This window comes from Microcaecilia unicolor, chromosome 11 (genome assembly GCF_901765095.1).
Source record: "Microcaecilia unicolor chromosome 11, aMicUni1.1, whole genome shotgun sequence".
In the NCBI taxonomy this organism is placed as follows: Eukaryota; Metazoa; Chordata; class Amphibia; order Gymnophiona; family Siphonopidae; genus Microcaecilia; species Microcaecilia unicolor.
Window position 1 is genome coordinate 97,581,002 of NC_044041.1, and position 26,543 is coordinate 97,607,544.

Consider the following 26,543-nt stretch of genomic DNA (forward strand, 5'->3'; position numbering starts at 1 on the left):
GGGAGTGACCACTCCCCCAAATGGACTTCTGACGCACCGATGCCTATTTTTCATGTGATCTGTCACGTGAAAAATAGGCGATGGTGCCATCGGCAGTCCGCTCCCCCCGACTCCTCAACCTGGCTGTGCTTCTGATGCATACATCTCAACTGTGCCCCTGAGAATGCCTGCATATAATATAGGTGCAATTTTGCAGTGCACCTATCTTTAATGCATGCATACTCTGTACATATTTTATAAGAGCAATTTTCCATGTTAAAACCTGCCTTATATCTGGAAAAAATGAGTTTTTAAAATTAAACCAGGATACTTTCCTATGGACATCCAGTCTATTCCCTTGTACCTAAAGTGGCTGGCCAAAAGAGATTGACAGTGATTGTGAGGCCTGCAAGCCTGTACACAATCACAGATCTGCTGCTTGCTGAGGTTCCTTTTCTGACCAGGAAACCTGTTAGTCCTCAAGCCACCATGGTCACTAAGGCTCAAAGGCCCAGTTGCTTAAAACTCCAGCGTTGTACAAAAAAGCACTGGAAAATACCGCTGTTAGAGCGCGGCAAAAGAACTTCCCAATGCTTAGCATTAATTGCATGCAAATTTTATGTGTGCTGTTAGCGCTGAGCATTGACAAGTAAGAGGGGGCATGTCCAGCACATGTGCATTGGCCTCCCTCCCTCCCCTTCTCCCCATGAATTTCAGACGCAGAATTAATTTGAGCCTGGGGACTGACACTGAAAAGTCATACGAGCAAGAGGTCCCAGTGTTTTTCAAGGGCCTATGATCAGTTTATAGAGGTCCCTGAGGCATTGTACAGGCTAGCAATCTAGGAGCCAAATCCACATTTCAATGCGAGGAATCAATCAATCAAACCAGCACAGGTTTCTACCTTCCAAAATATTGGCAGGCCATTCCAGTAGGATTTGTAAAAGTTTCAGCAGGATTTCAATATCCCAGACACCCTAATGCCAGCTTCTGAGCTGGTGTAGGGGCTATGGTGTTAGAAGCACCCTTGTGAGGCGCACACTTCTTTTAGCATTGCAGATGAATAGGCAAGTACCTTATCAGCATGCTCTTGAATATATCAGCATGCCCATTGCGCTGGACGCCAACGATCTCATTGGTTCATGCACTTGCCAACTCCCAGCATTTGGTGCTGGCAAATGTGGGCATGAACAGCCTCTAGCGCCCGCATTTGCTTCTGAGCATCAGAGCCCAAGTGCTACTATTTCCTTTTGAACAGCCAGTTTGGTAACTCATTGTCTGTCACAGCAACTTTTGTTTACATTATAATTAACAACCATTTAAAATCCAGGAGTACCCTGATCAATATGCTTATCCTGTTTAAAGCCTAGTACTTGTTGATCAATAAAGATGTAACAGCTTTTTAAATTGTGATAAAAGCATCACCCAGGCCCCCTTGCTCAAAAGTAAATGTGGGCATTAGAGACTGTTAGTGCTGTATAGCACCTGCTTACCTGTGCAGAATGTTCAGAAGCCAAGAGCACAAGAACAAATGAGTGCATAGACTAACAATTCAGGTACTGTGCTAATGTAGTCAAGCTCATGTTAATGAGATCATTTAGTATTCCTACCCAATGCTTAGAAAAAGCGGCTGAAATAAAACTGTCTTACCACTGCAAAAAATAACACCAGGTTTGAGCAGGTTTTAACGTGTTGGAAGAGAGGATTTCTCATGATTCTTTCTGCAAAATCTGCTGGGTTTGATTGCTTTTGGAAGCAGAAGGAAGCCCTTAAGCACTGGTCATGAGAAACAGCAAACCTAGGCAAGGGTACATATTGGCATCTGTTTCCTGCATCTAAATTTAATACATCCATGCTTAAAGAAAAAAAAAAATTTAAACGCCCAAAGTGAAAACACACATTGGTTTCTGATTCCTGTGGCTAAATATAAGCGTCAGAAGTGAAGCCAGGTTGACGGCACGGGGGGAGTGAGAGCGGACTTCCGCCAGTGCTGGCGCACATTTTCAATGTAACACGACGAGAAAAAAATAGGCGCTGGCAGAACTCCGTTTGGGGGAGCGGCCGCTCCCCTGGCGCCCCACCTAGCTACGCCACTGATAAGCGTCCAAGCTAAAAAGAACAACAAATATTTTAAATGCTTGTATTTAGGCCGAAAAAAAAAAGATGCCAATATGTGCTTCATGTTTGGGTTTTACCGGGTGCATGCGCACAGGAGCTGAGCTTATCGCTGAGCTCTTCTGTGCTTGCTCCAAGCACAATCCTCCCACCAAACTTCCTAATGCTCAACATTATGAGTGTGCCTATATTTGTATCTCATTAGTGTTGAGCATTAGAGTATTGTTTTTCTGCACTGTTCTGGCAGTATTTTTATGGCACTATTCGGAACAGCGCCACAGTTTTGAGCATCAGGACCCCAATAAATTCTGACTGGGAGATTAGGCAACCCGAGTCAGAGTGGTGATAAATGGAGTCCATGAAGGTTCCTAGAGTGCTTTGGCTGGTACTTTAAATTATCTGTTATTAGCTGCCTTGTGGAAGGACTAGCAGGAAAATGTGTTCATTTGGTGACTACAATCTGTGGACATATCGAGAGGTGATTATAAAATAAAGTGGTTTTTTTTTTTGGAAAAATCTAGAAGAGTGGTTAATAGTTGGTACCTGTGCTTTGGTGCAAAAAGTGTAAAATCAAATAGCTCAAGACAAACCCATTCACCGCTTTTCAATTAGGAGGGTGAGGATGAGTGCCTACCAAGCATGAAAGAGTGTAGGATATGTTTTGAATGACCTGAAATTGTCAGTCAACCTTGATGAAGTAACAGTATGCTTGGGTGCATAAAGAAAAAAGGTATTACTAGCAGGAACTGAGGAGGGAATGTTACCTTTGTATGGGTCACTGGTAGAGTCCACCTTGAATATCATGTTACATTCTGTAGGCTGCTCCTTTTGTAAAGACATTGGGATTATGGAAGCAGTTGAGAGAAGGGCTACTGCAGAGATACAAGCAGAGATGCCAAGTTACCCAGTTCCAGGCTGAAGATTTTAGGAAAGTCCTGGTTTTGAACTAACATCCCAGAGCAGCGTGGGATTTGTAGTTCCTGATCCTGCCCTTCAAATCAGTGTTGCAAGTCCCATAATGTATCAAGATGGGCTGCTCAGAAATCCAGGATTGTACCAGAATCTTCAGCCTGGAACTGGGTAACATGGTTTCTCTGTACAAGCCAGGTAGAGGGCTTAAGGAATTCAAAATATACTTTGGAGAAGAAAGAAAGAAAAGGTGGAATATAGTAGAAATATTCAAATATCTAGAAAGCTTTAGTGTAGTATAAGAAGGTATAATGTCCCATAGAAACTCAGACAAGAGGGGGTCATAACAAAGAAGCTGTAAGATGAAGTGCCCAGAAACTATTAGTGAATTTCTCAAAGAAACAACACAGATAATCCCATACAATGTGAAGGTTTTTCTGTAGGTATTTTGCATCGTTATGTTGGTGATAATCAGTGTGACCTTCTGTGATGAAATAGTCACCCGCCTGGGGCTAACTCTACAGCCACTTAGAGGGTCTATCGCAGGCACAACTCAGGTCCACATGCACCTGCCGCTTGTGCTCTACACTAGCACCCTCCTTCCACTGAGTGGGTCCCAACCACCTCTGAGCAAGTCTCCCGTTCTCAGATTATTCCCCAGTGATTTCTAGGACACTGGGGTCATAATCCCAGGGGTCCCACAGTTCCCTACAAAGCACCCACAGACCCAAACCACTAGGATTCCTAGTCCAGACAAGCAGAGCAAATAAACAATTATGTTTATTTTCATAAAAATATTGAACTGTGAACTATAAAATAGATGGAGCAAACAACACAAAATAACAGGTAACTGAAATAGGATTAATTATAAAACTATCTAAACATTTTATTACTACCTGAATAGTTCCAGGGAGGTATAGGAAATATAGCTGCTCACAAGTTACAGAATATACCTGATCACAGGATCTCAGGTCTTTCTCCCTCTACTTCCAAACTGGGACTAACAAATTACCTCACAGGCGGAAAAAAGAAAACTCACTTCTGGTACAGCTTTAAAAAAGAAAAAGAAGACAGTCGCCATCTGCTGGCCAACCAGGAGAAACACATATCAGTAAAACAACCAGGAGAAATATATGTCATCAGCAAAACAATACAGTTCATAGGCTCAGAAACCCACTGTTTTGTCACGCATTCAGTAAAATTTTGTGAGTGCTATGATGAGCTAGATATACAGAAATGCTTGTTTTTTGGTATATTTCTTTTCCTGCTTCAGTCAGGAGCCGATTCATTCCTCTGCCTGCCCTTTATATAGCTCTAATTGTCCCAGGCAGAAAGCCCTTTGATTTAGTTCGGGAGCTTTCTTGCGGTTTGTAAAAGCTTTACCTCTTTTTAGCCTTGTGAAAATTTCTGGGGACAAATTGGAAACTGACCCATGCTAGAAATCTGTGAATTTCGATTTGAAGATGTTAAACATTTTACCTCAGAATTCAGTTTTTATCTTGAGCTATAGAAGTAATATTAAATGTAACACTGTTTAGAATAATGCATTTCCTTTACATAGGATATTAAAAAAATGTGAAAACTCATATTTTTTTCTTTCAGCTTGAAAATTATTTTTCTAGTCTCAAAAATCCAAAACTCAGGGTAAGTTATTTGTTTTTAAACTTTTGTTGTTAGTTTGAGTGGCACAATGACTCATAACCGAGGAAGCATGTTACATGCGTTGACATATAGGCTTTATTCCGGAATCTAGGACTACCTTTAGGATAGGATGACAGGGGTAATTGTCCCAGGTACTGTGCTTCAGAATCATATCAGCAAGTGTGCTGTTCCCTCCTTCTAGAACTCCCACCCCTCATGGGATCCTCCCCTTTCCCTTCCTTCCCTCCCTAGTTAAGTATTTCTGAAGTGCCGTAAGATTAACCCTCCCTCCTTTGCAGTAGGAGAGGAGCAGTGCTTCTTACTTTTATCATCTTGTCTCCTGTGCCAGTTTCAATCTTAAAATATGAATGTTTGGTGATGGCAGGTTTCACAGGGATAGGGTTCTGAATTGTTCAGAATTCAGATTGATGCTGGCAGAGTAGGTGACTGACACGGGTAAGAAAATGTTACCCTCTTGTTTGGTAGGAAGAAGTGAAAGGATCATTCAGATAGTGGGTAGAGGGTCATAAGTACAAGCAGGCAGATGATCAGAAGCAAACGCCGGCGCTAGAGGCTGTTAGCGCCAAACTAGCACCGTCATTTGCTTCCGCCCCATGATCAGAGCCCTCAAGCGTGTGAAACAACATGCTTGAGGGCTCTTAGTGCAAGTAGCATGCAAATGCATGCTAAACAGGGCTCTTAGCGCAAGTAGCCTGTAAATGCATGCTAGTCAGTGCTTAACGCATTCATCCCCAATGATCAGCGTCCAGCGTGCCAAAGATTGGGTCGTTGGCTGCGACAAACCCTACGCCAGCTCCAAGCTGGCGTTAGGGTTTGCAGATCATTGGAGAGGAATGGTGAGCCCTGTCCTGCATGCATTTGCATGCTGGCAGGCCCCCATTCCCCCCTACAGCAAACCTGCCAGCGAGGGCAGTTGAGGACGTCCAAAATTTGGACATTTCTGTGACGGGGCAGTTGAGGACGTTCAAATTTTGGACGTTTCTGCAATGGGCAGTTAAGGACGTCCTTAACTGCCCATTGCAGAAACGTCCAAAATTTGGACGTCCTCAACTGCCCCGTCACAGAAACGTCCAAATTTTGGACGTCCTCAACTGCCCCATCGCTATACCTCCGACACTCCCTTGAAATTTGGCCGTCCCTGCAACAGGGCAGTTGAGGATGTCCATCTTCCGATTTAAATATGGGCGTCCTTCTCTTTTCATTGGTCTCCAGCCCAGACCTGTCAAACAAGTGCGGGAGGATTGTGCTGAGTGCATGCTCAGGCACAATTCTCCAGCACTTCTACCCAATAATCAGAGATAATTGCGCTGCTTAAATTTGCATGCATTATCTTTGATCATAGGTCTAATAGCTCCCCGCGCTGTTCCAGCGCTATTTTAGAGCGTTGTTTGGAACAGCGCGGGGCTTTTGATCATCTGCCTGAAGAAGAGGTACAAAACCTTTATGCTTAATGAAATGTTTGATGCCTTGCTTTTGTGAAGTGGTTGAGACTCTCATTTGGATTTGCTTGTCTTTTGCTTGTCATTAAGTAGTTTGCTAATACACCAGGCCCTGACTCCCTTTGCTGCAGACCGTTGTAATCCTTGCCTGTTGCACGTTCCCATGCATTTCTTTCTATTTTGTCTGTTGTCCTCCCCAAATTATAAGCTTTTAGGGATAATCCTGCTAACCCTCTGTGCCCCTTTGTCCTCCAGTTTTTGTTCTTCATTTTTTACCTTTTAAAGTGGTACAGGACTCATTATCCATGACTTGTTCAAGTAGAAGATACTCACTACCAGTTCTGCTATGTGTCATAACTATAGTACCAGTAGACCCACAAGCAGTGTGCAGATTGATCTTCATGGAGCAGGAATAGTTACCAACATTTTTGTTCATGTGTTAAACATTGATAATTTTCTCAGGGGGGGGGGGGGCAACTTGGAAATAAAAGGCCTAAGTTAGTGGTTCCCAAACCTGGTCCAGGAGACACCCAGCCAGTCAGGTTTTCAGGATGCCCACGATGAATATTCATGAGAGATTTTCATGTAGTAGAGGCAGTACATGCAAACCTCTCATGAATATTCATCGTGGGTATCCTGAAAATGTGACTGGCTGTGGTGCCTCCAGGCCAGGTTTGGGAACCACTGGCCTAAGTAACAGTGTAGGCCTGTGTGACAGTGTCTGGCATGATTTTTACATGCAGTAGTGGTTTTCAATTTTGGGTATATTCTTCTCTTCAAAACTTAAGTGTGTGTTATGACCCATGTTGTGAAGGGGTGATCCATCATAAATGTACAAAGAGAAGGTTCCAAAATTGGGATATGTGATAATAGTAGATAGAAAAAAGGTTTGATATAAAATTTCAAAGCCAGTTAAACTTACTTTCCAGGAAGAACAAGAGGCAGCTAGACGTCGTCAGCAGAGAGACAACAAGAGCAACACAACTACTCCAACAAAGGTTCAAGAAAGCAAGGTAGCACTTAATTCCTGCCTCCTTTTTGTCCTCTGATCACCTTACATAACACAAAAACATACTGCCACCTGAAGATCTGAGAACGATAGTCCATTCACAAGCAAGAGTCTGCCCTTTTGACTTTTCCCAACTCTTTCATTTCCATGCACTCTCTTTTATAGATAAGTCAGAAGGGGAAATTTGTGGTCTAAACAGTAGCCAGCAGGAGTTTGTCTGAGCATAGAGCAGCAGTAGAACAATCTTCCCGTTAACTGCTGTGCTTCTCACTGGTATGATCTCAAATCTAGATAAGTCGTCATGAATGATAGAAGTTCCTTTGCTCCTTAATAGTCATGTACTGATGTCATTTGCTTTAAAGTTGACTCATTGAGCATGAAGTTTGATGGTGGCATTTTGAAGTTTGCAAACTCTGAGGCTTAAACATGGTGGTGTTGGGGATTTCTACCTATTCCCATTTGCTAGCTGCATAATGGAATATTAGGGATTTAGAGAGCCAAGGTAATATAGTCTTTACATCATTTTTATCAGAGAGGTTTATATATTTTCAAAATTACTGCTCTGAGTACTGGGAAGCATTGCAGTGATTCTCAGTGGAAGCCTACTCATATGTTTCATTAACATACATCTTCACTCATGCCAGTCAAACTGCACAATAGAACAAGAGTTTGCTTTTGTCATGTAGTTGGCTTTATTCAAAATTTACAGTTATATGGCGGACCAAACTGTGTAGCAGATGCTACTCAGGAAGAAAGGAAAATAGCATAGGGTGAAACAACAGAATTTAGAGCTGTCACTGAAAAATAGAACTAATCAAATACAGGATTTCTATCACTGTCTGTGTGGTGTACTATCTGATCAGAGGAAAAGCCTCGAGCAGATGATGGGACACTCCTTTGTCAATATAAATTAACTTTTAGGGAGGCCCACGTACTCATCACAGGCTAAAAAACCTCCTGTCTTTTATTATGATGTCTCTCTAATACTGCTCAATGTCATAAATCTGAAAAGAGACTTAGCTTTCCAGCCGCCCAGTCGTATGCTGAAATTCTGACAGCTAGCCACGGCCCGACTTTGGCCAAGGTTTCGTACTCCTGCTTCAGGGTCCGCGGTCGCCAACTGGTGCCTGTAAAAAAGTGGATCAATTATACCACACAATCTTGCATACATAACCACATTACTTGTCGCTTTAGGAGCCTCTTACTTTCTTTAGTTGGATCCGTGTTTTAACATCCAACAAGATACATAAAATGGCGTGGGTTTATAAGGACTATGACATCACATGCCGTCGTCCACGCTCCTCCTCCTGTTTTCACTGACATGTCAAAACAGGAGGAGGAGTGTGGACGACGGTGTGTGATGTCATAGTCCTTATAAACCCATGGATGTTAAAACACGGATCCAACTAAAGAAAGTAAGAGGCTCCTAAGGGGACAAGTAATGCGGTTATGTATGCAAGACTGTGTGTTCCACAGATGTATGTAAATTTGCTTGGGCAGAGAGGTGGGTGCTAACCCTGTCTTAATAACCTGAAAACATGGAAGAGACTTTCCCATCCTTATGTTATGCCATGCTGAGTTAGAATAATAATCCATTAAGCTAGAGGGCAGCTGAAACGGAATCTGTGGGCAAAATTTGCCGCACAGTTATAGCCAAAACCAGGGCATCCCCCCCCCCCCCCCCCCCGAAAACAAAAGCGGGCTGCACGCATGCTGCCCTTCTATGACCCATAGGGCTTCCCTGGACTTAACTTAGAAGCCTGGTGTTCTAGTGGCCTTATCAGGGCAGAAATGATCCCCATTCACTCTTCCCAGTCTGACTCCAATCTCAAAATGGCTACTGGTACCTTCTGTGGCAGTCCTGCTCCCCATCCCTCTAACCATCCCCCTCCCCAGTTTTCAAAAGAAAACTCTACATGGTTCTCAGTCCATTGTTCTAACCACTAGGCCACTCTTCTGTCTCTTAGTTGGCACTGTCTTACCAGATGTCCATGTCATGATAGCCTTTAAGGCAATTGGCTTGTGTAATTCAAGAATATGCTTTTGCTTTTAGTTCCCTTTTTGGGGAAATAAAAGTAAATATGAGTATTGTGCACTACTGAAATGCCTGATGTTTTTGTAAGCATGCAGAAGCAACTAAATACAGATTTTTCAAAAGCTAGAATGTTAAATTTTATGTTGGTGTAACAGTGCTCAGTGCAGGCTAATAAAACACAATAATATCCATTTCTCCGAGGACAAGCAGGCTCTAATATTCTTACGTGTGGGTCATCGTCCACGACGGCCCAGGAGATCAGAAATTTTCTTCAGAAAAAAAACCTAGAAGTCTGTAGAATGCTCAGTCGTACTGGCCTGAGCACACCGCGCATGCGCGACCTGCTTCCCACCCGCGACACGAGCCTGACTAAAATCAGTTCTTTTTTATCCGCTTCGTGAAGGAGTTGTGTCTGTACGCTGCTCCTTGTGTTTTCGGCCCAGGAGAACGTTTTTTCGCATTTATCGCGCCCTTTTTCCTCCTTTTTTTTAGATAGTTTTCTTCAATATTAAAAAAAAGTTTTCCTTTTATTTTCATAGTTTTTTCTCATTTGTTTTAAGGTTCCTTTCTTTTCGTCGCGGCCGCTCGGCTGCGTTCTTTTTTTTCCCCTTTTTTTGTGCCTTTTTCATTGGCACAATCGAGTCGTTTGATTTTGTGGATGCTATTTTCCTGCCCATGTCATCGAAGACTCCCAGCGGCTTCAAACGCTGTACTCACTGTAACTGGACCATCTCGAGTACCAACCTCCATGCGTGGTGCCTCCAGTGTCTTGGGCTCGATCATGTTCCAGCTGCTTGTAAGCTGTGTAAATTGATGAAGAAAAGGACCAAGGTGGCTCGAGAGGCTCAACGTGAGAAGCTTTTTCCAGATCGGTTCGGTCCTTCGACATCGGTACTGAGGTCGGAGGCGTCGACGTCGAGGGAAGCAGCACCGAGAGTCCAGGTAATAGCTGCCGAGAGACCCCTTTGAGCTGGGAGCAGCTAGGCATCGGGTGGGTCTCCACCTGTCTTGTAGCCTACTGCTATGCAGGCCCCTCAGGACCAACCTGAGTCGGACCCGGTCCCGAAGAGGCGTGAGGATTCCACGTCCTCCTCATAGGTGCCGAGGAGCGTCTATGACGGGTGTCGAGCGAAGGCGAAGAAGCATCATCATCGATCTCCTTCTAGACACGGTACCGAGAGCTCCGGGGAGCCGAGGGAATCGGCACCCAAGAAGCGTCAGTGCCGGGAGGACCACTCATCCTCCATTCAGGAGGTGCCGATGAGTCGGTCGTCCGGCAGCCTGGTACCGGCTCTCGAACCCCCTCAGATTCTGGCACCGACTCCTGTCTTCTGGCCCCCCAGTCTTTTCCGATGGCAGCTCTCGATGAGTGTCTCCGGGCCCTTCTTCCAGAGATTCTGGAAGGATTGCTTCGTCCGTCTGCCTCGGTGTCGGGAGTGCTTGCGCCTCCCGTACCAACTGCGGAGACGGCATCTGGGCCATCACCTGGGCGGAGGTCCCCGGAGCCAGCTACCACCCGGGTTGACTCCCCCTCGACGTCGGTGGAGGAAGCTTTGCCGGAGTCCAACCATAGGTCGACTTCTCGGCATCCCTCACGAGGACGTCAATCCTCGACGTCGAGACAGGCGCGGGTTCGGGCTGCTCTTAAGGAGCTTTTGTCCGATACTGAAGAGACCCCAGGTATTTTTCAGAGGAAGATTCCTGTGGGCTTCCTTCTGATCCTACTCCGCCTATTGAAGTCAGACAGTCTCCACCTGAGAGTCTTACTTTTTCATCTTTTGTGAGGGAAATGTCTAAGGACATTCCATTCCTTATGGAGGTTGTGGATGAGCCCAGGGCTGAGATGCTCAAGGTCCTGGATTATCCTTCTCCACCTGCAGAGGTTGCAACAGCCTTCTTGCACAATACACTCAGGGAAGTGATGTTGCGGAATTGGTCTTGCCCTCTTTCTAATTTAGTTGTCAACAAGAAGTCCGAGTCCCAGTACAGAGTCCATGGAGAGCCTGTGATGGTGAAGGCCCAACTTCCTCACAATTTCATGGTGGTGGACTCTGCTCTCTGAAGAGCCAGGAGCACTAGAGACTATGCCTCGGCGCCCCCAGGCAGAGAGTCTAGCACCTTGGATTCTTTTGGTAGGCGTACGTATCAGGCCGGAATGCTCGCCACCAAGATCTAAACATACCAGCTGTACATGAGCATTCACTTACAGAACTCGCTGAGGCAACTGTCCAGTTTAGTTGAAGCTCTCCCTCCGGAGCTTGCTGAATCTTTTCACCAGGTGGTCAGGCAGCAGAAGGTGTGTCGCAAAATCCTGGCCAGGAGTTTATGACACTTTTGATGCCGCATCCTGAGTAGCTGCTCAAGGTATATTGATGCGCAGACTCTTATGGCTGCGTGTCTCTGACCTGGGTCAGAAGACCCAGCAGCGAATGGTGGATGTTCCTTGCCGGGGGGATAATCTTTTTGGAGAGAAGGTTGAGGATATGGTCGATACCCTCAAGAAGCACCATGATGCAATGGATTCTCTCTCCCGCCTGATGCCTTCTGCTACTACCTCCTCCTCTAGGAGGTTTTTTGGAGTGCTCCCTATTCCTATAATAGATGTAGATACACTCCTACCTCTCGACAGCCTGTTCAAGCTCGTTCCCAGCAGGCTCGCTCTCGTCAGCGGCGTGCGCCTAAGGCCCCTCCTGCTCTCCAGCAAAAGCAAGAGACGGGCTTTTGACTGGTTCCAGTTGAGCATAGCTGCTATAAAAGTGTCTGTGCCGGACGATCTGCCTGTCGGAGGGAGGTTAAAATATTTTCACCAAAGGTGGCCTCTCATAACCTCCGATCGGTGGGTTCTTCAAATAGTCCAGCTAGGATACTCCCTCAGTTTGATCTCCACACCTCCAAATTGCCCACCGGGAGCTCAGTCCTTCAGCTCCCAGCACAGTCAGGTACTTGCAGAGGAACTCTCCGCCCTTCTCAGCGCCAGTGCGGTCGAGCCCATGCCTTCTGGGCAAGAAGGGCTGGGATTCTATTCCAGGTACTTCCTTGTGCAAAGAAAACAGGGGGGGGGGGATGTGTCCCATCCTAGACCTAAGGGGCCTGAACAAATTCCTGCTCTGAGAAAAGTTCAGGATGGTTTCCCTGGGCACCCTTCTTCCCATGATTCAGGAAAATGATAGGCTATGCTCTCTGGACTTAAAGGACGCCTATATTCACATCTCGGTACTTCCAGCTCACAGGCAGTACCTTAGATTTCGCTTGGGAACTCAGCACTTTCAGTACTGCGTACTACCATTTGGTCTAGCATCTGCACCCAGGGTCTTTACAAAGTGCTTGACAGTTGTTGCAGCATCGCTACGCAGACTGGGAGTCACCTTATGGATCACCTTAAAAGGAGAGGATAAAACCTCTGTCCATGTGGGTGTTGTCTACAGACCTCCGACACAATTGCAGGAACTAGATAAAGATCTGATCGCAGACATTCAAAAGTTGGGAAAGAAGACAGAGGTGCTGTTGCTGGGAGATTTCAATCTGCTGGATGTAGATTGGAAGGTTTCGTCTGCAGAATCAGAAAGAAGTAGAGAGATCGTGGATGCTTTTCAAAGTGCTCTGCTCAGACAAATGGTCACAGAACCCACGAGGGAGGGAGCAATGCTGGATCTGGTGCTCACAAATGGGGATAGTGCGTCAAATGTCAGAGTGGGTGCCCACCTGGGCAGCAGTGACCATCAAATGGTTTGGTTTGATATGACGGCTGAAGTGGAGGTCGGCCACTCAAAACTCAAAGTCCTGGATTTCAACCATGCTGACTTTAGTAAAATGGGGAAATACCTGAGGAAGGAGCTGATGGGCTGGGAGGACAAACGAGGGGTAGAAGGACAGTGGTCCAGGCTGAAAGAAGCTATAAATAGGGCCACAAACCTTTATGTAAAGATAGTAAATAAAAGCAAGAGAAAAAGGAAACCGATATGGTTCTCCAAGCAAGTGGCTTAACAAATAAAGGCCAAAGAGTTGGCGTTCCTGAAGTACAGAAAAGAAGAGGAATACCGGATAAAACTGAAAAGACACAAAGAGAGAGATACGTCTGGCGAAAGCGCGAGCGGAAGAACAAATGGCTAGAAATGTAAGGAAGGGTGTCAAAAATTTCTTCAGGTATATTAGTGAAAGGAGGAAGACTAAAAATGGAATTGTGAGACTGAAAGATGCTGCGAACCGCTATGTAGATAATGATGAAGAAAAAGCAATTTTGCTAAACAGATACTTTTGTTCTGTTTTCACAGAAGAAAATCCTGGCGAAGGACCGCGATTGACTGACAAAAATACATATGAAAATGGAGTGGATATAGCACCGTTCATGGAAGAGAGTGTGTATGAACAACTTCAAAATCTAAAGGTGGACAAAGCCGTGGGACCGGACGGGATCCACCCCAGGATATTGAAGGAGCTCAGAGAGGTTCTGGCGGGTACTATTAAAGATTTATTTAATAAATCCTTAGAGACGGGAGAGGTTCCGCGGGAATGGCGGATGTGGTCCCTCTTCACAAAAGTGGTGATAGGTTAGAAGTTGGAAACTACAGGCCGGTAAGCCTCACTTCGGTTATTGGAAAAGTAATGGAAGCTTTGCTGATGGAAAGGATAGTGAATTTCCTGGAAACCAATAAGTTGCAAGATCTGAGACAACATAGTTTTACCAAAGGGAAATCTTGCCAAACAAATCTCATTGAATTCTTTGACTGGGTGACCAGACAATTGAATCAAGGACGTGCTATGGATGTAATCTACTTAGATTTCAGCAAAGGTTTTGATACGGTTCCCCACGGAAGGCTCCTGAATAAACTAGATGGGCTGAAGAAAGGACCCAAAGTGGTGAACTGGATTAGGAACTGGTTAACGGACAGACCCCAGAGGGTGGTGGTTAATGGAATTCGTTCAGACGAGGGAAAGGTGGGTATTGGAGTGCCTCAGGGATCGGTGCTGGGGCCGATTCTGTTCAATATATTTGTGAGTGACATTGCCAAAGGGTTAAAAGGTACAGTTTGCCTTTTGCGGATGATGCTAAATTTGTAACAGAGTGGACATCCGGGAGGGAGTGGAAAACATGAAAAAGGATCTGAGGAAGCTAGAAGAATGGTCTAAGGTTTGGCAATTAAAATTCAATGCGAAGAAATGCAAAGTGATGCACTTAGGGAGTAGAAATCCGTGGGAGACGTATGTGTTAGGCAGTGAGAGTCTGATATGTACGGACGGGAGAGGAATCTTGGGGTGATAGTAGCTGAGGATCTGAAGGCGATGAAACAGTGTGACAAGGCAGTGGCCGTAGCTAGAAGGTTGCTAGGCTGTATAGAGAGAGGTATGACCAGCAGAAGGAAAGACGTTTTAATGCCTCTGTATAAGTCGTTGGTGAGGCTGCACCTGGAGTATTGTGTTCAGTTTTGGAGGCCGTATTTTGCTAAGGATGTAAAAAGAATAGAAGCGGTGCAAAGAAAAGCTACAAAAATGGTATGGGATTTGCGTTCCAAGACGTATGAGGAGAGACTTACTGACCTGAACATGTATACCCCGGAGGAAAGGAGAAACAGGGGTGATATGATACAGACGTTCAAATATTTGAAAGGTATAAATCCGCAAACAAACTTTTTCCGGAGATGGGAAGGTGGTAGAATGAGAGGACATAAAATGAGATTGAAGGGGGGCAGACTCAGGAAAAATGTCAGGAAGTATTTTTTCACGGAGGGAGTGGTGGATAATTGGAATTCCCTCCCGCGGGAGGTGGTGGAGATGAAAACGGTAACGGAATTCAAACATGCGTGGGATAAACATAAAGGAATCCTGTTCAGAAGGAAGGGATCCTCAGAAGCTTAGCCGAGATTGGGTGGCAGAGCTGGTGGGGGGAGGCAGGGCTGGTGGTTGGGAGGCGGGGCTAGTGCTGGGCAGACTTGTACGGTCTGTGCCCTGACAATGGCAGATTCAAATCAAGGTAAGGTATACACAAAAAGTAGCACACGTGAAATTATCTTGTTTGGCAGACTGGATGGACCGTGCAGGTCTTTTTCTGCCGTCATCTACTATGTTACTGTGTGATCCCTTATCTCGACGATTGTCTGGTGAAGAACACCTCAGAGGCGGGAGCGCTACGATCAATGCACTTGACTATTCAACTGCTGGAACTGCAGGGGTTTGTCATAAATTAGCCCAAGTCCCATCTTGTCCTGGTGCGAAAGTTGGCGTTCATAGGAGCTCTGTTGAACACTCGGACGTCTCGAGCTTATCTACCCCAGGCACAGGCAGACAATCTTCTGGCCTTAGTGTCCTCAGCTCGAGCGTCTCAACAGATCACAGCTCGGCAGATGTTGAGGCTTTTGGGCCACATGGCCTGCATGGTTCACGTGACTCCCATGGCACGTCTACATATGAGATCAGCTCAATAGACCCTGACTCCCATAGCATGTCTACATATGAGATCAGCTCAGTGGACCCTAGCTTCCCAGTGGTGCCAGGCCACGGGATCTAGAGGATGTAATCCATCTCTCCACCGAGTTTTGCAGATCCCTTCAGTGGTGGACCATTCGATCCAATCTGACCTCAGGACGTCCATTCCAAATTCCTCAGCCGCAAAATTGCTGACGACGGATGCATCCCTCCTGTAGTGGGGAGCTCATGTAGATGGACTTCACACTCAAGGAGCTTGGTCTTTTCAGGAAACGGGTCTTCAGATCAACCTCCTGGAATTACGAGCGATCTGGAATGCTCTAAAGGCTTTCAGAGACCGGCTGTCCAATCAAATTATCCTAATTCAGACAGACAATCAGGTTGCGATGTATTACACCAACAAGCAAGGGGGCACCGGATCTCACCCTCTGTGTCAGGAAGCCATCAGGATGTGGCTTTGGGCTCACCGCCATGACATGTTTCTCCAGGCCACATATCTGGCAGGCGTAAACAACAGTCTAGCCAACAGGTTGAGCAGGATCATGCAACCTCACGAGTGGTCACTGAACATGGACATTGTCCGCAAGATCTTCCGAGCATGGGGCACCCCCTCGGTAGATCTTTTTGCCACTCAATTCTGTTCCAGGCTTCAGGCCCACGACAGACTAGTGTCGGATGCTTTTCTCCTACATTGGGGGACAGGTCTTCTGTATGCGTATCCTCCCATAACTGTAGTAGGGAAAACTCTGCTGAAACTCAGGCAAGACCGTGGAACCATGATTCTGATTGTACCTTTCTGGCCCCGTCAGATCTGGTTTCCTCTTCTTCTGGAGTTGTTCTTCGAAGAACCATGGAGATTGGAGTGTTTTCTGACTCTCATCACTCAGAACCAAGGGTCGCTTACATCCCAACCTCCAGTCTGTCAGAGGGTGTCTCCCGGGTCTTGCTTGCTTCCAGGAAAGATTCCACGAAAAAGTGTTATTCTTTTAAATGGAGGAGGTTTGCCATCTGATGTGACAGCAAGGCCATAGATCCCTTTTCTTGTCCTACACGGACCCTGCTTGAATACCTTCTACACTTATTAGAGTCTGGTCTCAAGACCAACTCAGTAAGAATTCATCTTAGTGTGATTAGTGCTTATCGTCAACGTGTAGAAGGTCAGCCTATCTCTGGACAGCCTTTAGTTGTTCGCTTCATGAGAGGTTTGCTTTTGTCAAAGCCCCCTATCAAACCTCCACCAGTGTCATGGGATCTCAACGTCGTTCTCACCCAGCTGATGAAACCTCCTTTTGAGCCTCTGAATTCCTGCCATCTGAAGTACTTGACCTGGAAGGTAATTTTCTTGGTGGCTGTTACTTCAGCTCGTAGAATCAGTGAGCTCCAAGCCCTTATAGTGCATGCACCTTATATCAAGTTTCATCATAACAGAGTAGTCCTCCGTACACACCCTAAGTTCTTGCCGAAGGTGGTGTCGGAGTTCCATCTGAACCAGTCAGTTGTGTTGCCAACATTTTTTCCCCGTCCACACACACGCCCTAGTGAGGACAAGTTGCACACCTTGGACTGTAAGAGAGCATTGGCCTTTTACATGGAGCGGACAAAGCCCTATCATCAGTCTGGCCAGCTGTTTGTTTCTTTTAATCCCAACATGATGGGAGTTGCCATCGGAAAACACACCATTTCCAGTTGGCTGGCAGATTGCATTTCCTTCACTTATGCCCAAGCTGGGCTGACTTTAGAGGGCCATGTCACGGCTCAGAATGTTAGAGCCGTGGCTGCGTCTGTGGCTCACTAATGTCACTATTTTCAAAGCACTTAGCTTTCCAAAGTTCCATAGGTTTCTATGGAACTTTGGAAGGCTAAGTGCTTTGAAAATATGCCTCTTAGTCAGCCTCCATTGAAGAGATTTGCAAGGCTGCAACGTGGTCATCAGTGCACACATTCACATCTCACTACTGCCCTCAGCAGGATACCCAATGCGACAGTCGGTTTGCGCAGTCGGTATTGCAGAATGTGTTCGGGGTTTAGAATCCAACTCCACCCTTCTAGGCCCATTTCTGTTTTGTTCCGGGCTACACTATCACCTAGTTGATTTTGATTTCAGGTCAATCTATGTTCTGTCCTCGCCATTGTGAGGCCCAATTGACCATTGTTCATTGTTTTGAGTGAGCCTGGGGGCTAGGGATACCCACACGTAAGAATATTAGAGCCTGCTTGTCCTCGGAGAAAATGAAGATGCATACCTGTAGCAGGTATTCTCCGAGGACAGCAGGTTCAATATTCTTACAACCCTCCCTCCTCCCCTTTGGAGTTGTATTCATTTATCTTGTTTGCTTTCTATTTAACTGATTTTAGTCAGGCTTGTGTCGCGGGCAGGATGCAGCTCGGGCCCGCACAACCGAGCATTCTACATACTTCTAGGTTTTTTCTGAAGAAAATTTCCGGTCTCCTGGGCTGTCGCGGACGACGACCCACACGTAAGAATATTGAGCCTGCTGTCCTCGGAGAATACCTGCTACAGGTATGTATCTTCATTGTCCATACAATGGAGTTACGTACATGGAATTGTTTTTGTGTTAGGATTCTGGTGCTGAAGAAGATAAAACTGGGACAGCAGTGGTTAAAAAGCCATCTCCTGCAAAGCCACGCAAGAAGAAGCTGAGCAAGAAAGGAAGAAAGATGGCTGGCAGGAAGCGTGGGCGTCCCAAGAAGATGAACATAGCAAACTCAGAACGCAAAGCCAAGAAGAACCAGACTGCACTGGATGTCCTGCATGCTCAAACTGTGTCCCACACATCAACTTCCCCTCAGGGTAAGCAGAGTGCCCATGACTTTTATTGCAGGAACGCAGGAACCAAAATCCAGTCCAGAATGTTTCCTCTTCCTCCAACAATCTTTGCTATATATCTCATGAATATACTGTGATAATGGGAAGGTAAAAAGTGTGGAATATGATCAGCAAAAGAAGTCCAGTCTGGTTAAAAAAAGAGGCAGGAGTCATAAAAATCTAAGAATTGTGTCATTAAAGGCGATGAACTGTTATGGGCATTCAAGTCAGACTGCTACACACTTACCCATGTACCAGTGAGGAGTTGAGGTCCTGAGGATCTGGCACGGGTGAGTGTTTAGCATTCTGGCTTGACTACCCATAATAGTTCATTGCATTATTTTAATGACACATCTTAGATTCTTGTGACTCCTGATGCAGGCATCATTGCCGAAACACAGACGTGTCAAGTTCTTTTGTTTGTGCCATGGACTTATATAGATGAACATTGTATTTATTAAAGGCTCTTTTAACCAGATTGGACTTCCTTTGCTTGATCATATTCCTCACTTTTTTTTTATCTTCCTCTGTTTTCATGAGGACTGTATCTTAATCTTTTCCGCATATTTTATTTATTTATTTATTTATTGCATTTGTATCCCACATTTTCCCACCTATTTGCTGGTTCAGTGTGGCTTACAATACATTGTGAATGGTGGAAATACAGTTTGTTACAACTCGGTTATGGATTACATATATTGTGATGATAGCAAAAAAGAATGTCTGTTGTGTGCTAAACTGGAGGCATTCTCCTTACTGGATTTATCTGTAGGGTGAACAGAATATTGTGTTCACCCTACATCTGTGTGCAAATATTTAGGAATTGCTGATCAAATTGTATGTTTCACTGAATCATATATTGAACAGAAGCTGATGCAGCTTCTACAAGTACAAAGTTAAACATGTTTTAGAAAATTTTAATGTGTGATTATTACTTATTTTAGAAAATTTTAAGGTGTAATTATTACTTGTTTATTTTAACAGACTGAAATTAATAAAGCTCAATAAGGCATGTACAAAAGTTTGGACACCCCTCCAGTCGATCAAAAAAAAATAGTAGTAGTGAAGTTGTCATTGAAACCCAAAACATTTAGTGATTTATTAGGCCTTCAGTTAGTGAGATGAACTTCGTGAAGAGATCTGAAATATGATTGAACAAATACTCTGACTCTCTTAGTCTCTTACCTTCTGATCTGTCTACTTTCAACAGCCATGGGCTCCTCTAAGCAACTAAGCATTTGAAAATGAAGATAATTCACTGACAAAGCAGGGGAAGGCTAGAAAAAAAAAATCAGATGTGTCCAGTCAACAATTTAAAATGTCAAAAGCATTATTAAATAAGGGAAGTTAAATAGAACTGAAATCAAGGTATGAAAAATGACCTATAGAACTGCCGGAAGACTAGTCAGATCTGCAAAAGGGTATACAAATCTTACTGAAAAGTTTAGCTGATGCTGGAGTAATTGTCCAGAGGTATACATAGTGTATTGTTGCTTACACATCAGTGATTTGCTTCGGAGAATTGTCATAAGGAAAGCTTTCCTATGCCCTCATCTAAATGTTTTGAGCAAAGTGTCTTGGACTGATAGAACAAAATTGAACTATATAGCTACACCCACACAAGGTATCTTTGGAGAAAAAAAAAGTGAAGAATTTGAAGAAAACATTACTTCCTTATCTTTACCATACCATCCCAGAAATTGTAGGTCTGTGCCTGTCTACTAGCAGATGAAGACTGAGAACGACAACTTGTGAGCCATGCAGCCTTAAGTTTTCAGTATTTCTCCAGCTTGTGGTGATGGGCGGACAGTGTGGCTTCTGAACTTGTTGTAATAAAAGCTTCTGGGCCAGTTGGAGAACTGGTACCCAGAAAAGCAAGAGGATTCCTTCTTTTGGGTGACTGAGCTCCAATATAATAGAAAAATTTAGAGCTTCACATTTAATGCATTAATAACACAATTATGTGTTAAATGTTTAACTTGCGTTAACATTTTTAAAGTGAATTAATGTGTTTCTCTCCCACCTTCAAACATCCAGCATTTCTCTGCCTGCACTACTTCTTACCTGTCTGGCACTCTTCTCTCCTTTGCGGTTTTTCCTCCCTGCTCCTCATGGCCGCTGCACTCAAAGCACGTTGTCTCTCACTTGGCTCCAAGCCTCTTCCTGAAATGAGAAGTTCTGTCAGAGGAGGTGGAATTTCCTTTTACAGAGAGGCTTCGGCACAGGTGAGACAGCGTGCTTTTACTGCAGTGGCTGTGAGGAACAGGGAGACGGAACTTCAGAGGAGAAGGGTCTGCCCGAGTGCTGGAGAAGTAAGAAGAGGTGCCGCTGTCAGCAGGAAAAGAGGGGGAGAGAGAAAGATGCGTACCTCGCTGTGGAGGGCAGCGGGAGAAAGAGGAGAAGAACGAGTAATGCAGGGGAAGGGCGGTGGTGGGAGAAAGGAGAAGAGTGAGATATGCAGGGGAGGGGCAGCAGTGGGAGGAGAAGAGAGATGCAGGGAGGAGGGGGGGGGGGGGGGATGGTAGAAAGAGGAGAAGAGGGAGAGATGCAGGGGGTGGGGGTGCCTGTGAGATAAGAGGTGCCAGGAGAAAAAAAGGGAGTTAGAGAAAAAGAGTTGGGGGGAGAGGGACAGATGGTAGAAATAGGGGATGGAAGAATCAAAGAAGGGAGATGGTGCCCCTAGAAGGGAAAGAAGAGAAACAAATTGTGATCATGGATGGAGGGAAGGGAGGTGAAGATGCCAGGGGAGGGAGGAGATGGAATCAGTTATTGGTTGAATGTTTAGGATCAGTTTTTAAAAAATGTAAATAACCCGGGCTCATTTTCAAAGGACTTACAAAGTTCTATAGGTTACTGTGTAAATCTAAGTGCTTTGAAAACAAGCCTCCACATGTACATGCTAAATTTATTTAAACTTATACATTTGTATCATGCGATTAATTGCACAATTAAAAACTTTAATCAGATTTCTGGTAGAGTGATGGTGTAGTGAGGACAGATGTCTGAGAGCTCCGAACTCCCCAACCTTTCTCTGCAGTTATCCCTCTGTTCTTACTCCGTTTTGGTATTGGGGTTCAAGCTATTCTATTTTTTTAGTGCCTCATCAGCACCTCAGCTTAGTTGGATGTTCAGATGGCCGCTCATCTGACCAAAAAAGAGTGAGAGAAGAGCCAGGCACCTGATGCCAAAATGGTGGAGCAGAACCAGCCTTCACCAATATCAGCGAGCTCTGTGTGGGCAGCGGAAATAATTGCAGAGGTGAATGCTGCTTTGGAGTCATCCATGAGTAAGCAATTCCAGTGAATATTTGATAAATTAGGCATTATGGACTCCAGTTTACTAGCCTGACTAAAGATGTGCAAGTGCTGCAGCGTCGGTTAGTGACATTGAGGACACTGTGAAGATGTTGAGGTTCATCGTCCTGGTGTGGATTCTAAGCTTAAAGAGCCTTTAAGATAAACTAGACAAATTGGAAAATCGCTTACTGAGAAATAACCTCTGCCTAGTTGATTGCCTGAGGCTTTCCTGGATTTAGAGCTGCGGACATTTTTAGAAACGTGGCTTACAAAAGTCGCTTTCTCTCAGCTGTGAAAACGGACTGTTAAGGATTGAATGGACCCACCGCTTGGGACAGTACTGAGACAAACCACGAGTAGTAATCTTTAAATTACTTAATTATACCCACGAGGTGGAAAACAGCTGCACAATATGAAGTTACGCCTATTCTCTGCTTCCAGGACTATTCCATGACTGTTTCTTCAATGAGAAAAGTCTTTGCTCCAATTTGCTCTCAGTTAAACAAATATATGCTTTACTCTAGCGCGACTGCTGATATTTCATAATGGTGTGGCCCATTCTTATGGCTCTGCTTTGGTAGCCCTGCACTTTGTGGTTCAGCTTTCTTTACCTCCACACTGAGTTTAGAGCAGTTTCAGTGGCATGGAGAGAATGAATGTAGGTTGGACTGAGTAGAACGCCTATCTGTTGGATTCCAGGTTTTTTTTACAACAGTATAGATTGTGATATGTGGGACTTTCGTTCCTATATTCAGCTGCCCAGTGGGCTGATTGGAGGAGTTTGGTTCCTTGTTTCCTCTGTCTGCAATTATTTGCTCCAGCAAAAGGGAACATCTTAGCTTATCCTGCTAATTTGTGACCTTTTCATAATGGCGTCACCCAGGCATTTGCCCCTGTAGCAGAAGCCATATGCCTGATTGATCTTTGGATGCCATCTTCTTTATGTGGATTGTTAGAGCGGTGTCTGTAGAGACCAGTGTTATCAGACATGGTTTACCAGAAGAGACTGCATAGGACTTCATCAGCTGAGGACTTGAAAGTCTGGAATGATAAGGGAGGCTGTTTTATTTCTTTTCTGCTATCTTGGTGCCGTCACTATGCCTTTTTGCTACTTATATATCCTACATAGAGGAGTCTCTTGAGAACACTTAGTTATGATATTACGTCCAGGTTGCTGGGCAGGCTAAGGGTAGTAATAAATGGGAGGCAGTAAAATTTCTTTTTTTAACAGATGGGGAGGAGGGAGCTCTCTGGTACATAGAGACCGGGTGGGTAGTCTTGTTTTCTAAGGATTGGGCACAAGTTGGGTGATGGGTTGGGGACAATAAGAGGTTCATTGGGTGATGTAGGGAGGTTTTTTTTTCTCTCTCTCTCTCCTTTCTCTCATCACCTCCGTGAGTAGCTCCTTGGAATTCAGATCTGAACGTGGAGAGGCAGCCTGGGTCTAGGAGACCTTCTCCTGTAGGACAGAAAATGTGTTGCTTTCCTGACCTTTTTGACTAAATGAGCCCTTTAAAAGTTTCTACTTGTAACGTGGAGGGAGTAACCTTTCTGCTTAAGAGACAAAAAGTTTTACAGTTTTTGCATAGACGGGCCATTGATATTTCATTTTTGTAGGATACCTGTCTTTCTTCTGATGAACATCAAAAATTTCAGAGGTGGTGGGTAGGTTATTAGTGCATCTGATTAAGACTAAGCAGGGCCACTCTAGAGTTCTGCAATTGACAGACGACAAGGAAAGGAAAGTGACATCAGTTGAAGACATCAATGCCATCTTTGAATGATATTACGAAAGTTTGTATGGCCCTTCACCTGAGGACACATTGGATGGCTCTTTGTTCTTAGACAACATTCAGTTGCCTACTGTGTCTTCTACTCAGAAAGAGTTATTGAATGCTCCCAGAAGATTTGATTTTGGCGCTGGGTAATAGTGCACTTCATAAGGCACCTGGCACAGATGGATTGCGCATGTGCAGAATTTTACAAAATCTTGCAAGATTATATTCACCCACCTCTGCTTAATGTGTAAACATACATGGTACAGCATCAAGTTTTACCATCTTCACTGCACACAGCGCAGATGATAGTGCTTTTAAAGCCAGATAGACTCCAGTGCTATGGCTTCGTATAGGCTGATCTCTCTAAATTGTGGGGTCTGCCTCCTTACCTCTTTAGATTGCTTTCACTTCAGGGGAACATCCGCTTCTCTCCGAGACTCAATATAGCCTTTCGCAAATGGGCAACTCTGGGGATTACTCATTTGGAACATGTACTTCACACTGATGGCTGTCTGTTGCCTCTCGAGGGCTTTTCAACTTCTTTGGTGGATAGGTTTGCTGATCTTCAATTATGCCACTATGTGGCTTCATTAGATCACATAGCTTTAACAGCAGACCATTGGGATAAGCTACACCTGCTTTTTGTAGGGGGTGAGAGAGATCGATTTTCTGTCTCTACCCTTTATAAATCTCTCCTTCAATTTTATCCCTCTTAAAACTTTTTTGGTGGTGTAAGCAAGGTGAGAAGAAGATTTAAATAGATCACCTGCTTCTCTCAACATAGGTATATTAATTTCTCATATTCCCCAGCTGTCAATAATGGCAGATTTAAGGGAATGTCAATTTAAACTTTTACATCGTGCTTACATATCCAAAACTCAGTTGTTCCACATGGGGGGTGTAGCAACTCCCTATTTCCTAAAATTTTCAACTTGCTCCAATTCCTTCTGTCATGCTTTTTTGGGATGCTATATTATCCACAGATTATGGACTCAGGTGATCCATTTCCGGGAGAATTTATTAGGCATGTCTATTCCTGTCTCCTCTTCTGTTTTTTTTGTTAGATCAATTTGAATTTTTCCCCTCTGGTAACAGCAGCCCTCGTCTGTTCATTTGTACAGCAACTGTTTGTGTAAGAAGTTGATTCTTAAAATGTGGATGACGTCCGATTCTCCATCTTATTGGGGCTGGAGGAATTCCTTACACCAACACGTGTTGTTGGAAAAACAGGGAGTGGTCAGTGCTCCTAAACATAAGCAGAAATTTTTGGCAATTTGGGAGTCTTATATTTCTTTACTTCCTCCCAAGGCTAGAAGTTTAGTTCTTAATACTCTTTGAGAAGATCTCATCACTGGGTATTGTTTGTTTGTTACATTTGTACCCCGCGCTTTCCCACTCATGGCAGGCTCAATGCAGCAGGCAATGGAGGTTAAGTGACTTGCCCAGAGTCACAAGGAGCTGCCTGTGCCAGGAATCGAACTCAGTTCCTCAGTTCCCCAGGACCAAAGTCCACCACCCTAGCCACTAGGCCACTCCTCCTAGGAGGTGATCTGTGTTCTTTCTTTTCTGTCTCTTGTTTTGGTTTTATGGGTTTTTTGGGCTGCTGGGCAGTAGGGGGTAGGTAGAGAGATTAGGGGAGTCTCTAATTCCCATTAATCAGTTAGCTTTCCTAATATACTTGGTGCCCTCTATTTTGACTGGTCATTATACTTTGTAGATTCGGACTTAATTTTCCTCTTGGAGCCTTGCTTGAGCAGAGTACGTTTCATCAACACTGTATCATTGTTGCATTGTATCCTTAACACGGCTAATTGTTGAAGCTTTGTTTCATTCATTCCCTGGATGTATACCCTCGGAGGGTTATATGAGTTCAGATCCTCTGAGGCAAAATTTTTGTTTTGGATCATAGGGAGGGTTGGGGGTCCCTTTAAATTGACAATTATACATATCTTGGTCATTCTTTTTGATGGACTCAATAAGGGTTTAACCTTAGGTTCCTTGAAAAGTACAGGTAGCAGCGTTGTCCTCTTTTCATGGACGTTTGGAGAAGTCTTCTGTGGTGGCCCATCCAGTTGTAATTAGTTTTCTTGTATTCATTCCCCCTTTGTCATTTTTGTGCAAGTGAAGCTTAAATTTGGTACTTAAAGCATAAGTAAGTTCTCCTTTTGAGGCTCTGAAAACAGCAACATTGAAAGACCTCACTCAGTTTTTTTTTTTCTTTTGGCCATCTCTCTACTCTTGGGGAGTGGAAGAGTAGCCTAATGGTTAGTGCAATGAGCTGTGATCCTGGGGAATTGGGGTTTCAAATCCACTGCAGCTCCTTGTGACCCTGGGTAAGTCGCTTAACCCTCCATTTCCCCAGGTACAAAAATACACCTTAGATTGTGGGCCCATTAGAGAGAAAGTAAGTATCTGCATATACTGTGTACAGCGCTGCGTACGTCTATTAGCACTATAGAAATGATTAGTAGTAGTAAGTAGTAGTATTTGGTAAAAAGAATTACAGTTACAAGCTGTCTTGTAGAGATCCTTTTCTCTGTTTTCAAAAGCTTTAGCTTCCATAAGGACAATTCCCTATTTCCTGTCTACATTTCATGTCAATCAGGAGCTTATTTTACCTTCTTTGAAAAGAAAGGCATGTGGAGAATCATATAGATAACTACATTTTTAAGTATCTAGAGTTAACAAATGAACTCCAGAAATCAGATAGACTCTGTTCTTTTAGGAGGTATCGGAGGATTGAGTGGTCTCTAAAGCTGCAATTGCTCATTTACTCAAAGAAATGATATTCAGCTTATATTCTAAGGGAAAACAGTCTCCAATCTGTTTAACAGCTTATTCCGTTAAAGGGATTGCAACCTCCTGAGTGGAGTTATGCTCAATTACTCTGGTCAGTATTTGTAGGGCAAGTGATGTGTTTTTTCCTTCACACGTTTGCTTATGGATTTGAATGCCAGCATGAGCAGGGGCTGCATTTGGTGCAAAAGTTATTCAGGCAGGAATTTTATCTTCACACCCACATTAAGGACTGCTTTGCTGCATCCCACAGATTCTGGACTGTTCTGTAAGGACAG

At 44.4% G+C, this 26,543-nt stretch overlaps 1 protein-coding gene across 2 annotated transcripts in view; it reads left to right on the forward strand.

Annotated features, from left to right (window-relative positions):
• Positions 1 to 26,543, forward strand: part of DOT1L (DOT1 like histone lysine methyltransferase) — a 642,515-nt gene that overhangs the window by 392,300 nt on the left and 223,672 nt on the right. For both annotated transcript variants that reach the window (XM_030219845.1, XM_030219846.1), the window contains exons 12-14: positions 4,606 to 4,647; positions 7,034 to 7,117; positions 18,149 to 18,380. In XM_030219845.1, coding sequence (XP_030075705.1) covers positions 4,606 to 4,647; positions 7,034 to 7,117; positions 18,149 to 18,380 — 358 coding nt within the window. The remainder of the gene's footprint in view (positions 1 to 4,605; positions 4,648 to 7,033; positions 7,118 to 18,148; positions 18,381 to 26,543) is intronic.